At 46.1% G+C, this 14,800-nt stretch overlaps 1 protein-coding gene across 3 annotated transcripts in view; it reads left to right on the top strand.

The window, feature by feature from the left end:
* The first annotated feature begins 475 nt into the window (after positions 1-475).
* The window catches only part of SLC14A2 (solute carrier family 14 member 2), a 52,910-nt gene continuing 38,585 nt past the window's right edge, over positions 476-14,800 (top strand). Inside the window, exons 1-5 of one of the 3 annotated variants that reach the window (XM_078060384.1) lie at positions 476-970; positions 2,030-2,214; positions 7,911-8,091; positions 9,045-9,234; positions 13,620-13,748. In XM_078060384.1, the coding sequence (XP_077916510.1) occupies positions 2,065-2,214; positions 7,911-8,091; positions 9,045-9,234; positions 13,620-13,748 (650 nt within the window). In that variant the 5' untranslated portion in view covers positions 476-970; positions 2,030-2,064. Of the gene's footprint in view, positions 1,123-2,029; positions 2,215-7,910; positions 8,092-9,044; positions 9,235-13,619; positions 13,749-14,800 lie in introns of those variants that run through there. The other 2 variants (XM_078060383.1, XM_078060385.1) reach the window with 2 other exon arrangements.

Raw genomic sequence — 14,800 nt, 5'->3', positions numbered from 1 at the left:
TGAAGAGAAAATGGTCCAGAACAGAGCTCAACAGAATGCTCATATTTCCAGGAGGAGCCAGCCAAGGACAGTGTGAAGGAACAGCTAGAGAGAGGATCGATGTAAATGCCAAAAAGAGGAAAGTGTGTCAAGGAGGGATGGTCAGCTGTGTGGATGCCCTGAGCAGTCTAATGAGATGAAGACCAAACCATGTTTTGGATTCACCAACATGGAGGTCTTACAGCAAGGGCAGCTGCAGCAGAAACCAGTCTGGGCTGGCCAAAGACAGAAAGGGAAGTGCCAAGAGTCCACCCAAGAGGATGGCAAGCATAAACCTAACGTGATGGCAGCCTACCCAGTTAGGCAGTTTTTCTCACACACTGTTCAGTTGCTTGATGAAAGCCTGGACGAGACGGAGGGTTGGGTTTAGCCCGGCCAGGATTTCACCACACAGGCGTAAGAGAGGGAGCGGGGAGAGCAGAGCAAGGGTGTTGAGAGAAGTGAAATGATGGGCTGTGAAGTCTGAGTTGGTTGAGGAGGCAAGGGAGGATACGGAGTGGGTGGAGCTGAGGGACTGGAGGTCTCCTGCAAGTGAAAGCACTGGGCCGGTGGGCGCACTTGAGCAGGCGAGCTGGAAATCCAGAGGAGAGAACCAGACCTTTGAGACTTCATAGTTTGTGTGGTATCAAGTCCATGTGGTGACCATGGGAATCAGAGGCTGAAAAGAAGAGGTGGAGAAGGTCCCTGCAAGTGAGGAAGACAAGGGTCTGTGAAGTCAGAGAATGAAGTGATGAGTTAACATCAGTGAGGTCAGTGTCAATGTCCAGACCATTGAAGTTGCTGAAAATTATTGGAGTGGAGATGAAGAGGACTCATAGGAGCGCCTAAAGTCTTCACTGAACGAGTGAACGACCAGGAAGTCGGTAACACAGCAGTGAGCAGTGAGAGAATAGTATACGCCTCAAAGAAGAGGGCTTTCTGCACCAGCAAGGTGAGCAGGGGTCTGGAAGCAACGGTGAAGAACAGGAATTCCTGTCACGGGAGTAGGAAATAGTCCCGGGAAGGGGCACTAATGCAAGCACAGGAAGGGGACTTCCTCCGCTTTGGAAGAGAACCTGCAGTCCCTTAGCAGCGTCTGCAGAGGTAAGTGTGAGGAGGGCTAGCACCCATGCTAAGGATCTGCAAACACCGTCCTAAGATATGCTGTCTTGCAACTCGGGGAGGCCGCGTGGAACAATAGGGAAAACTCCAGGTCATACTGAGAGGGGACCATGCAGGTCCAAACCGCCTGTCAAAGAAACGGTAAAGTAAATGAAGACATCCCTGAGCCGGAGGAGGCTGAAAAAGAGAACGGCTACGGTGGCCGAATAGGAAGAAGGAGGCTCTCCCAGGCGGCAGCCATAGTGAACCAGGAAACTGAGGACCGCGGCCAGAGGTTGCTCCACAAGCTAGTCATGGCATAACCCCAGTCCGGGTAGTGAAGGGAAAGGGAGCCCCACACGGAGGGACCTCCAGCCTGGCACGCACAGCTTCTAGTAGATTATACCAGAGCTGCTTCGTCAGTACTGTTCCTGGGGAAGGAAGAGGGGGAAAGTGCTGGAAAGGGCACTGAGGGCAGAGGGAAGAGAGGGGGAGGACTGGAGGTAGCCCATAATCAATACAAGCTCCAGAGCAAGTAAGAAAATGAGTTTCTCTTAGATCCCCATTCCGTTAGAAGACTCAGGCCTATGTGTGGTTATCAAAGAGAAAGTATATTTGCGACGACTACAGTAAGATAGCACAATGGATAATAAAAAAGGTAGAGAAAATCTATTTCCGTGACCAGAAGAAAAAAAGAGGCATCTATTCCAACTGGGTGGTCAGGGAACTCTTCACAGCAGACGCGGAAGAATGGGGGGATTTTGAAATGCAAGACAGCACAGGTGGAGGATGGCCCCAGGCCTCCCTGGCAGCAGCAGATGGTCCTGTACCTCTGGAGGCCTCCATCCAGCCTCAGCCACATCCCTCCGGGCCCCATCCTGACTCACCATTGTCCCCCTTTCCTCTCCAGTCGCAGGACCTCTGAGCGAGCGGCCCCTGAGGAAAATGTCTGACCCTCACAGCAGCCCTCTCCTGGCCGAGCCTCTTTCCAGCAGATGCAAACTCTATGAGTCAGAGTTTACCAACCCGAGCTGGCCCTCCAGCCCCCAGGATACACACCTGGCCCTGCCCCTCCTGGAGATGCCTGAAGAGAAGGTGAGGAGTGTCCCTCCCAGCACGTCTCCCAGGTAGAGGGAGGAAGGGGGATGAAAGACGCTGCTTTCCCAGCTTCCCAGGACACGCGTTGCAGAGCGGCCTGAAGGGGCCACTGCCCGGGGACGTTCTGCCCCCCGTCAGCACAGGGTCACACCCCTGGTGGGTCCTATTTGGCCTACGATGGAAAATGTGGTTCTGTGTGCAACACGATTTTAAAGACAAGTAGGGAATGCACACACTCACACACCAGTCTTCCAGCCAGTCCCCCGAATCCTTCCCCCTTAGACCTGCTCCCTTGGCTTACCTTATCGTCGTCTCCCAAAGTAAGGGCTGTGTTCCAAGTTTAGCTTTTAACGCTCCCTGAACTGATACAGTGGAGAGGGACCCAGGATCACTAAAGCTGCTTTTTTTTTAATGAGATATAATTTATAGACCATAAAATCCACCCCTTTAAAATGTACATTTCACTGGTTTTTAGCATAATTACAAAGTTTGCCCACATCACCACCAGTGAATTCCAGAATATGTTCATCACCTCAAAAAGAAACGCAAAATACTCATTAGCAGTCCCTCCACATTCCCCCTCCCCCACCCTGTCACCCGCCCGTCTACCTTCTGTCCCTGTGGATTTGCCTATTCTGTACATTTCATGTCAATGGAATCATCTAATATATGGGCTTCCGTGAAATGCTTCTGTCATTTAGCATAATGTTTTCAGGTGCATCCTTGTCGTAGCATTAATCAGTACATCATTACGTTTTATGGCCAAACAACATTTCATGGTATGAGTATACCATACATAGTTTATTTACCCATTCATCAGTTGATGGACATTTGGGTGTTTCCACTTTTTGCCTGTTACAAAAAATGCTACTATGAGCATTTGTGTAGAAGGTATTGTACAGACACATGTTTTTCTTTTTCTTGGGTATATATCCAGAAGTGGAATTCCCGGGTCACGTGGTAGCTGTGTGTTTAACATTTCCAGGCACTGCCGAACTGTTTTCCAAAGTCGCCGCGTCACTGAGCGTTCTCACGAGCGATGTACACGTCGTGCCCCTCCGCCTCCTTGTCAAAACTTGTTACTGTCTTTTTATTAATAGCGTGGGTGGATGTGAACTGACATCTCACTATGATTTTGATTAGTATTTCCCTAATGTCAAATTGATGGTGAGCATCTTTGCCTGTGCTTGCTGGCCAGTTGTGTATCTTCTTCGGAAAAATGTCTCTTGAAGTCCTTTGCCCATTTTTTCAATTGGGTTATTTGTCTTTTTGTTGTGGAGTTGTAACAGTTGTTTCTATATTCTGGATATTAGACCCTTGCCAATTATATGATTCACAAATAATTTCTCCCACTCTGTAAGCTTTTCACAGTCTTGATAGTGTCCTCAGAAGCACAGTTTGTGATTCTAAGTCTGATTTATCTGTTATTGACTTCTATTGCTTACGCATTTAGTGTCATATCTAAGAAACCATTTTCTTATCCAAGGTCACAAAGATGTAGTCTTATGTTTTATCTAACAGTTTTATATTTTAGCACTCACGTGTAAGTCTTTCATCCATTTTGAGTTAACTTTTGTATATGGTGTCAAGCAGGGGTCTAACTTCAGTCTTTTACAAGTAGACATCCAGTTGTCCCAGCACCATATTGAAAAAGCTATTCATTCCCCGTTGAACACCGCCATCAGAAATCCCTTGACCATAGTGCGTGGGTTTATCTCTGGGCTCTCAGCTCTAACTGATTTGTATGTCTGTCCTTCCGCCAGTACCACACCATCTTGATGACTGTAGCTTTGTAGTAAGTTTTTGAAATCAAGAATGAGTCTCCCAACTTTGTTTTTCCTTTTCAAGACTGTTTTATCTATTCTGAGACCCTTGAATTTCTGTATTAATTTTAGGATCTGACTTTCAATTTCTGCAGGAAAAAAAAAGCAACTGGGATTTTGATAAGGATTGTATTAAATCTATAGATCAACTTGAGGAGTATTGACATTTTAACAAGTCTTCCAATCCAAGGACATAGGATATATTTCCATTTATTTAAGTCTTTAATTCCTTTTGATGTTTTGTAGTTTTTAGTATAAAAAAAACTTGTACAAAACCTTTAGTTTAGTATACGTCTTTTTTGTTAAATTTATTCCAAAATATTTTATTTTTTTCATGCTATCGTAGAATTGTTTTCTTCATTATATTTTTGGATTGTTCATTGCCCATGTATAAAAATAAAATTGATTTTTGTATATTGATCTTCTATCCAGCAAACTTGCTGAACTTGTCCATTAACTTTAATAGTTTTTTGGAATCTTTTAAATAGATTTTTTAAGAAGATTCCGTATAACAGAATGTGCCATCTGCAAATGGAGATAGTTTAAATTATTTCTTTCCAATCTGGGTCCCTTTTGTTTGTTTTTTTCTTACCTAATTGCTCTGGCTAGAACTTGCAGTACAATGTTGAATAGAAGTGACAAGAGAACCAACATCCTTGTCTCATTCCTGATCTTAAAGGGAAAGCATCCCATCTTTACATACAATACATATAATATTAGCTGTGGGTTTTTAGTAGATACCCTTTATTAAGTTGAGGAATTTCCTTTCTATTCCTAGTTTGCTAAGTGTTTTTATCAGGAAAGGTTGTTGAATTTTTCAAGTGGTTTTTCTGTGTCTATTGAGATAATCATGTGGGTTTCTTCTTTCACTCTGTTAATAATTATTGATTGATTTTTATATGTTGAAACAGTTTTGAATTCTGAGAATAAATCCCACTTGGCCATAATTATTTTTATATGTTACTGAATCTGGCTTGGTAGTATTTTGTCAAGGATTTTTGCATCTATATTTACAAAGCAGATTGATCTGTAATTTTCTTTCTTGTGATGTCTTTGTCTGGCTTTGGTGTTAGGGTAATACTAGCCTCATAGAATGTGCTAGGAAGTGTTGCCTTTTCTAGTTTTTGAGAAATACTGTTACTAATTCTTTAAGTATTTGGCAGAATGTACAAGTGAAGCCATCTGAACTTGGGTTTTTCTTTTTTTTTTAATAAAGATTTATTTTATTTTTTTATTTTTTATTCATTTGACAGAGAGAGACACAGCGAGAGAGGGAACACAAGCAGGGAGAGTGGGAGAAGGAGAAGCAGGCCCCCTGCAGAGCAGGGAGCCCATGCAGGGCTCAATCCCAGGACCCTGGGATCTTGACCTGAGCCAAAGGCAGACGCTTAACGACTGAGCCACCCAGGCGCCCCTGAACTTGGGTTTTTCTTTGTGGGAAGTGTTTTGTTTGTTGTTTTTGTTTTTGTTCTACTAATTTAATCATTTACTTTGTTATGAGTTCGTTCAGATTTTCTGTTTCTTCTTGAGTCATTTTGATAGCTTGTGCCTATCTAAAAATGTATTCAGTTCATCTAGGTTATCTGATTTATTAGCATACAATTATCCATTTCTTTAGAATCCATTTCCTCATAACCCTTTTTATTTCTTGAAGGTTGGTAGTAATGTCTCCTCTCTCATTTCTGATTCTGGTAATTTCAATCTTCTCTTTTTAACTTGGTCAGTCTAGCTAAAGGTTAGTCAGTTTTGATCCTTGCAAAGAACTATCTTTTAGTTTCATGGATTTTCTATATTTTTTCTTCTCTATTTCATTTATTTTCATGACAGTGTTTATTATTTCCTTCCTTCTACTTGCTTTGTGTTTAGTTCACTGTTACTTTTCTAGTTTCCTAAAGTGAAAGGTTAGGTTGTTGATACAGGATATTTCTTTTTTTCACATAGGTCTTTACACCTACAATTTCCCTCGAACACTGATTTAGCTGCATCCCATAAGTTTTGATAAGTTGTGTTTTATTTTCATTCATCTCAAAGTATTTTTCTAATTTCTCTTCTGATTTCCTCTTTGATCCATTGATTATTTAGGAGCCTGTTGTTTAATTGCCACATTATTTCCCAAATTTCCTTTTGCTTTTGATTTCTAAATTCACACCATCATGGTCAGAGAACATACTTTGGGGGCACCTGGCTGGCTCAGTTGGTAGAGTGTACAACTCTTGATCTTGGGATTGTGGGTTCAAGCCCCACGTTGGGTGTAAAGATTACTTAAAAGTAAAATCTTTTTAAAAAGAGAGAACAGGGGTGCCTGGGTGGCTCAGTCATTTAAGCATCTGCCTTCGGCTCAAGTCATGATCCCAGGGTTGTGGGATGGAGACCAAGTCAGGCTCCCTGCTCAGCAGGCAACCTGCTTCTCCCTCTTCCTCTGCTGGTCCCCCTGCTTGTGCTCTCTCACTCTCTCTCAAATAAATGAAATCTTAAAAAAAGAGAGAGAAAGAACATCCTTTGTATGATTTTAATGCCTTTAAATTTACTGATACTTTTTTATCAGTAAAAATGTTTTACTTAGGGCAAAAAAAAAAAAATGTTTTACTTATCTTATGGCCTAACATGGTCTATACTAAGAATGTTCCATGTGCAATAGAAAAGAACGTATATTGCCTTTATGAAAGAACTTGTGGAGGTCCTTACTCTACCACTTTCACTGATATCCTCAAGACACTGAAGTTTTGATGTACAGAGGAGGTTAGAGAAATCTATAGACCATCAGTGTACAATAGAAATATAATGTGAGCCACACATATATGTTTAAATGTCTATTAACCATATTTTTAACAGTAAAAGGAAGGTAACATTAATTTTAATACTGTATTTTATTTAACCTAATATATATGAATATATATAATATTGTTATTTCATTATTTAACCAGTGTAAAGTATCACTGAGATATTTTACACATTCTTTTCTCATACTAAGTCTTCAAAATCCACTTGGAGCCTATCTCAATTCAAATTAACCACATTTTAAGTGCTCAATAGCCACGTGTCCTATTGGCTATGATAGTGAACAGTGTAGTTTTAGAACAAGCAGTCCTGACCAAGGGATCCACGGATAGGCTTGAGGGGGTATGAACTTGGATGGGGAAAATAATTTACCTTTATTTCACTAGCTTCCAATGAACTGTAGCACTTATTTGAATTATAAACATAGGTAATGAACAACAGCCCTCTCCGTGCTAGGATTGTTGCCCTTGTCACAGGCTGGGTTCCCCTAGAAGGATGACTTTGAGATGGAGATTTGCATGTAAGAAGTTTACTGGGGTGTGCCTTTGGGGTCAATACTTGGAGAGGAGGAAATGCAGCAGGATTAGGCAGAAGGAGAAATTGGGCAATAAGGGCCCCAGGCGACCCTATAGTGAGCTCTGGATCTCAAGTGGCCCTATAAAGTTGTCCTGAGTTGGCGTGAGGAGGCCCCACATACTCACTCATTGTTACTTTGAAATTATAATAGGTATTAGATTGGCCGCACCTGTATGTCTGTCACAGACTTTTTTATTTTTAAATATAACTGGTTTTCTTTGCAATCCTGTTTATTTTATTCACTTCCAAACATCACTTCTGGAAAGAAGTCCATGGCCTTGTAAACTGACAGAAGGGATCCACAGCACAAAAGTTTATGAAACCCTGCTGTGAAGAATGTGTAGTCGTCCTGGAAGACTGGCTTGCGTGTGGCACCCTGGACAGCAATAGAGAGTGGACAGGGGTCTTATGATCGTTTATCTTTATCAGAACAGCTGACAAGCTTCCCTATCCCCAAGTGCCCCTGCTCTCAAAAAGACGTATTATATGATAGTTTGTCATGGTTTCTCTTAAAAGGATCTCCGCTCATCCAATGAAGACAGCCATATTGTGAAAATGGAAAAACCCAGCGAAAGGACTAAAAGGAGAGAAAGTGGGGCAGCCCATCGGGGCTCTGCAGGCTTGGGGGGCATCAGCCTCTTCCAAGCAGTGGGCTACCTCACAGGGGAGATGAAGGAGTGCAGGGGCTGGCTGAAAGGTAAGCAAATGCCCAGGGAAGAAGCAGCGCCCCCTCTGGCCTGGGTGGAGGAAGCTGCTCCCTCATTCATCTATTGAGAGGAACCCCAGGTGGAGTGCTCCCGCCCTGAGTTGGCCGTGGGTGGATCTAAGGTACCCCAATAACTTGGGATTCCCACGGGTTCAGAATGAAATGCACTTCACTGATTTTAGTTCTTTGCAAATTCTTCACCCCTACATGGAATAGAGGACAACCACTTTAGCAACATATAAGCCATTCCCCAGTGATCTTTCCTTCCCTTGTTCCACAGCCATTTACTATGTGCCGAGAAAATACTGACATCCCCCTCCCCCATATTCCAACATTCTTTCTCTCCTTTCAATGGCTTTCTTCTCCTAGTTTCCCTCAACTAAATACTGCAACAAACACCCCTATCCTCCTCACCCACACCTGTAGAGGCTGTCCTAGAAACCGAACCAGAGAGCAAGGCAGAATATATGTCCCCTCTTCTAGGCCTGGCTTCCCCCAGGTCCTAACTCAATACGATTGCACTGCTGAGCTGAAACCATTTCTTTTTCAGCTCCTTTTCTCCAGACTCCTTTCTTTACTGCTCAGATACCAGCTCTCAACTGAGCCATACGGCACAACACAAAAAGAGAGTTTCCTTCCCTCCTCACCCCTTCCCTTGGACCAATAAATTCCCCTTGGAATGCTCCCGAGGCTTCCTTGCCAACCAAGCTGATGGCTGGAATGGCGTTAAATTGGTCTCAGCATGGTGCCTCAGTCTGTATGGCAAAAGCTAACACCCACTGTGGACTGATTGCCTAGCCACTCAGAGACTTGGGCTGGGTACCAGGCTGAATGAGAGGAAATGTCCTGGCCCCTGCATCCCTGTTTGCCTTGGTTGCCGCGCCAGCCAGTGGTCCAGCAGGGAGGCCCAAGCTGACCCCTGCTCACGGCTCTGTCTCTTTCAGATAAGCCCCTGGCCTTCCAGTTCTCGGACTGGGTCCTGAGGGGGGCTGCTCAGGTGATGTTTGTCAACAACCCTGTCAGCGGACTCATCATCTTCATAGGACTCCTGATCCAGAATCCCTGGTGGACGATTACCGGGGGTCTAGGGACAGTGGTCTCAACCTTAACTGCCCTCGCCTTGAACCAGGACAGGTAGGTCCCTGTCTGGTTGGTTGTGGGGTCTTGAGATGGACAGGTAGAGAAGTGTTTACGAGACTGATCAGCCAACATTATCCTACCGGCCAGCCCAAAGTCTCCTGAAGATCGACTTTGAACCAGTCACTGGAGGTCTCTATAGAATTAAACAGAATTAAACTACTCCTGTGCTCACAGCAGGTGACAGCACTAGGCTCCTTTTGACTGTAGATCCTTCTGGAAACACTCCCTGGGAGGCAGGTGCAAAGGAACACTTAAGTGGCTCTTCCCTCATGGAGCCTACAGTCTATTTGAGGCAAGAAATGTCTCAGAATAATAAGAAACAGTATATACTGGAGAGCTCAGAAAAGACAGACGTCTCTGGGGTGCCTGGGTGGCTCAGTCATTAAGCATCTGCCTTTGGCTCAGGTCATGATCCCAGGGTCCTGGGATCGAGCCCCACATCGGGCTCCCTGCTCGGTGGGAAGCCTGCTTCTCCCTCTCCCACTCCCAGTGCTTGTGTTCCCTCTCTTGCTGTATGTCTCTCTCTGTGTCAAATAAATAAAATCTTTAAAAAAAAAAAAAGAAAAAGAAAGACAGACATCTCTAAGTGCTGGGGGGCATGAGAGAGGGCAGCCTTTGAGCTGGAAACATGGGACCTGGGAGAGAGAAGGGAGGGAGAAGAGGAAGGGCAGAGTGGAGGCAAGAGGCATTACCCCCCCCACCCCCGCACTGGTGGCCACAAAGTCCAGGAACAATAATAAGTAGCATTTTATGTAACTGGACCATTTCCTCAGACTTTGCGCCACGCTGTCCCAGTGTTCCCAAACTTTGCTGATGGCTAGAATCGTCTGGGCTGACTGTTAAGAAATGTGTCTTCTTCAGCCCAACCACTTCTGTTCCCTCAGATAGTCCCATTCAATGGGTCTGGGAGAGAGTGTTTTTTTTAAAAAGATCCTTCTGGGTGCTTCTGATGATCAGAGAAGTTTGGGAATGTGCATATTTTTAGTGTTTTTCAATTTGGGGGTCACCCATCCATTTGTGGATCATGAATTAATTGTCAACAGCATTTTTAAAAATTAAAATAATAGAATAAAACAGATTAGAGTCATTCATATGTAGTAAATATTTTGCGAAATTTTTGTTTCATTAATGTTGGGATGTGTTGTATATGTGGGGGAGATGCACAGGGGGACAGAGAGAGAGAACCGGGTCATGCTACCAAGTATATTCCCTCCTTACCGTGGGTTACTGCAAAAAGATTGAAAAGCACTATCATGCACTATCATGATTCTCACGGCCACTTCACAAGGCAGGAAGTGAAGGTAAGAGGGTCCACACTTCACAAGTAAGAGAAAGGAGACAGGGAGGTACCACAATGAGTGGATGGCCGGGCTCGGGGTGTGACACATGGCCCACATCTTCTAGGCTGAGGTGAGTGCTCTCCTTGTCACATAGACTGCGTAGACAGCAAGGCCAGAGGCTCCCTGGTGAACCCAGAGGATGGGGAGTAATTGGAGTTGACTGTTGTAACCAACACCACATTGCCTCCGGGTGCACCTGACATTCCAGATGCCACCAAGGCAAATTTGTGAGTCGACTTGTCTCCCCTGAGAAGCCATTCATGCACCTCTCAGGTGGCCCTGGGGGACCCCAGGAGGCCATTCCAAATTGGATGAATGAGAAGCTGAATTCTTTGGGGTGCACGTCTGTGTGTGACATAAAAAGTAGGCTCCAGCCAGGATTTTGTGTCTCTCTTTCAACCAGTAGGTTCCCTATTCCTCCTTACCATCTCAGGGGCCAGCTGGCTTAGAATTGGGCCCCTGACGGGATTACCTCTGGTCTCACTGCTTCATCACTGTTTGGTAAAACTCACCCGAACTCTGTCCAGCCCACTGCCTCTTTAGCTATGTGACCTTGGGCCAGTGCTTCCCCTCCTGGCCCCATTGTCCTCGTCTGTGAGAGCTACAACTTACTAGCTCACCTTCGAGGAGCCAGAGTCCCTTCCTGCGCTGACAGTCTGATTCTCCGACTTTCTTCCCAACCATAATCTACTGGTAAACTTGCCAGGCCATTCACAGAGCTGCTTCATGGACCTCAGTATTACAGGGGAGACACCAACCACGCCTGCCTAATCCTCCCAAACATCTTCACTAAGACAAGTATATGCCAGTTTGGCTTCCAAAGCCTTCTCTGATGGGCCCCACCATATTCCCACTCAGTATCCCACTATTCCCAGTTAAGCACTTTTGCTTCTGCCTATCTAATCCTACTATCCTTTCAAATCCCCCTCCTACAGCGAGCCACCCCTGATTACCTCAGTGCTCTCTGAACGAACCCTCCTTTCTCACTGGACAACCCCAGAACATACCCCAATAACTCTATGGGATGGTTCTCTAATTGCTTTCTGAGGCTTCTCTCCCTGGCAATGTTCTAAGCATGTTCAGGACAGGAAGTCATTTTGAATGCTCCATATTCTAATCATAACCGCCACCGTCCCTCTCCACCATCCCTACTCCCCTACCCCCATTCCCCTGACCACCCCTACTTCCTGTCCACCAGTCCTACCCCCCACCTCCTCCTCCATCAGCCCCGTGTCTCCCCTTATCCCTGCTACCCTACCCCCACTAGCCCAGAGACTGTACTTCACAGAGAGGAACTCCAGGTCATCAACTCTAATGCTGCAGTGTCCCAATGGAACGTGGTCCTAATGAAGACCTTTTTGGCATTAGGGTTAAACCTACCTTTGTATTTCTGATGGTCAGAGTGGGACGTAAGGTAATGAGTTTCATTTTGACAACTAAACCCAAAAGCCACCAAAGGTTTGGTAGAGAAGTGTCCTGGGAGGGGACGTCACCAGGGAGGGGCAACTATGGAGGCAGCCCTTAGATATGGCCCTAATCTTGTCTCCCCTGGGCTCCCTTGTTTGATTCCTACTATTCCCCCTACACCCTGCCCCTGGGGCTACTGGCCAGGCCCCCACGAGGGGCCAGCCGTCTTTGCCCAGTTTGCCTGAAGCAACTGGTATTAAAACCAAAAAAATCCTAAATTCTAACACTGAACAGAAATGGGAAAGTGTAGACAAAATGCAATCACACCTAAAAGTTAAGTATTTTCCCAAACATGGGTTTCTGCTTTTCAGATAGATACCCTAGTCCTGAGGACATTGTGAACCCCAGTGGTCTTCCCTCCCAGCCCCCCGACCTGTCCCCAGCTGCCCCATATGTTCATGGCCTCGGGAGCAGCCCACCCACTGTCCCGTGTCCCATACAAGTGTCCCCCCACAAGGGCCATGTGCTCAGCTTTTCTTGTTGGCAACCATCTAGAGACTCCCCCTCCCGCCCTCCAGCTGCCCCACCCCCTGCCCCACTAGCTGAGCGGCTCTCCCGGCCCCTCCAGAGCTGAGGCTCCCCTCCTTCCGGACCTAAGCCATGGCCTCTGCCAGGCAGGAGCCCTCCTCTAGCCAGAGCTCCCTGCCTCCCTCTCAGGGCACTCGTGCTTCTAGATGCCCCTGCTGGGCACGAACGGTCAGTCGGTGAAGAGCTCTAGCATTCCCACACAGGCATTCGACAGCTAGGCAAGGCCTGGAACCCTCTGTGCACCAGACGGACGCTGTTGTCTGTTGTTACACTGATGTCAGACGGATGAGCTCCAGCCTGAGCAACCCTGGGCAACTTCCAGTCAAGGACAGGGACACAGCACAGCACACAAAGCTCAAGCTCAGGCAGGGGTCTTGCAGGGATTGGCCCAGTCCCTCCCTTACCCTGCTCCCCGTCCCCCCAGCCAGCAGAGCTATGGCCAGGGTCAAGGGCAGTGTTGTTAGCATCCAGGAGAGAAGCTGAGGTGCACATAGACTTCCCTGATGAAATGAAGAGAGGATAGGCTCGGGCTTGGATTCTCCCCACCTCTGGGCCTCTCCCTGCCCTGCCGAGGGGAGAGGCACATACACATCCCCAGCAGGCTCAGCTCGTCCACTCTGGGACACACTGTCGTCCTCGGAGAGAAGACAGGTGACAATTACAGCTTCACACCATGCAGTCAGAACGCACTCTCTCTTCCTCTTTCCCTTCCTCCCCTCCTCCCTGTCTCCTACACACACACACACACCCCTTCCCCAGTGTCATACTCAGGTTTCTGTTAGATCTCCCACTATACTTAGCAGTCAGAGACACCCACCCCTGAGAACCTGAGGGGAGAGCTCAGAGACAGTGAGAAGCCTTAATTCTAGAACAGCAGGGTAATCAGGGCTGGGTAGGGGTGGTAATCTGGGAAGGTGCTGGCAGCTCTGTGACTACCCAACATTCAGGAGTAAGCTGACTTGTTTCTGGTAGTACCAAGGGGGGCCCTACAAGCACCACCAAATTCAGATGCAAAGTAGCTGTCCCTTCTCCCCCCACCCCCAGGTCTGCCATCGCCTCCGGCCTCCATGGATACAACGGGATGCTGGTGGGACTGCTCATGGCCGTGTTCTCGGAGAAGTGGGACTATTACTGGTGGCTTCTGTTTCCTGTGACCTTCACAGCCATGACCTGGTGAGACACCTCACTCCTTCTGCTCACAGACCCACGGAACCCCGGGGTGCTTGCGTCTTACACTGGACAGGGACATGGACCCCCTGGAGCCCAGTGCTTCATCATCAGGCTGGCTTGTCCCACAAGACACAGTGAAGATCCGTGAATCTGATTGCGACACAGCAGATCATTTTTTTATTTTGGAATAACAAGGACCCTTTAGAGCAGCAATGAGCACAGGTTTTTTATGGTGCTAATAATCTTCCTTGAATGATAGTTTTAATAATAACAGCTAACATTTACTGCGGATATCCTACAAGCCAAGGAACAGTGCAAAGCCAGGTAGGGTTACTATTGTCCCCAGTTTACAGAAGGGAAGACCAAGTCATGAAGAGGTTAAGTAACTGGCCCCAGGTCACACTTTTACAAAGTTTTTGATAATGAACCCAGAGTCTCCAGGCTCCCTGGGAATCATCTAAACTGTGGCCTGAGAATAGACAGAAAAGCTAAAAACTCACTGGGGACAGAATTAGAGCTCTCTTGGAGCAGGATATCTGTAGTGAAAGCACAGAATCTTTGAACAAGAAGCATAAGTTAAGATCTTGCTGTGCAATCACCTCATTTTGCAAAGGAATAAGTCAGGAGGAAGGGTCTTGGAAACAAATATTCATGCTAGGCCTTAGCTCACCTGCGTCTGAGGCAGGTCTGTGGTGCCCGAGGCCACCAGCACCTGAGGGCAGGAGCCTGAGGTGATCCGCGTTGTCCATTCTGTGCCCCGCAGCTCCAAGAGAGGCTGACGAATTTTTAACATCTCTAAGAAGTACATGTCTTTCTTTGGTGTCTGGAGTTACTAAAACCAGTTAGTTTAATTTAGTTTAAGTACTGTTTTATTACTTTTTAGTAGTGCTTGTAAATAAATTACTACATTAAGCATTCTGGGCAATTTATGTTTCTTCTTAGGGTTTCTGTCTTTCTGAAACCATTGGGACAAAAAGCTATAGCAGTCATTTCTGTGGGGTTTTCTCAATGTCCCCGCCTGTCCCCATGTCAGGAGTAGCAGACCTCGTCTTCAT

This window comes from Halichoerus grypus, chromosome 13 (genome assembly GCF_964656455.1).
Source record: "Halichoerus grypus chromosome 13, mHalGry1.hap1.1, whole genome shotgun sequence".
Lineage (NCBI taxonomy): Eukaryota > Metazoa > Chordata > Mammalia > Carnivora > Phocidae > Halichoerus > Halichoerus grypus.
This window is presented reverse-complemented; position numbering and strand designations above follow the sequence as displayed.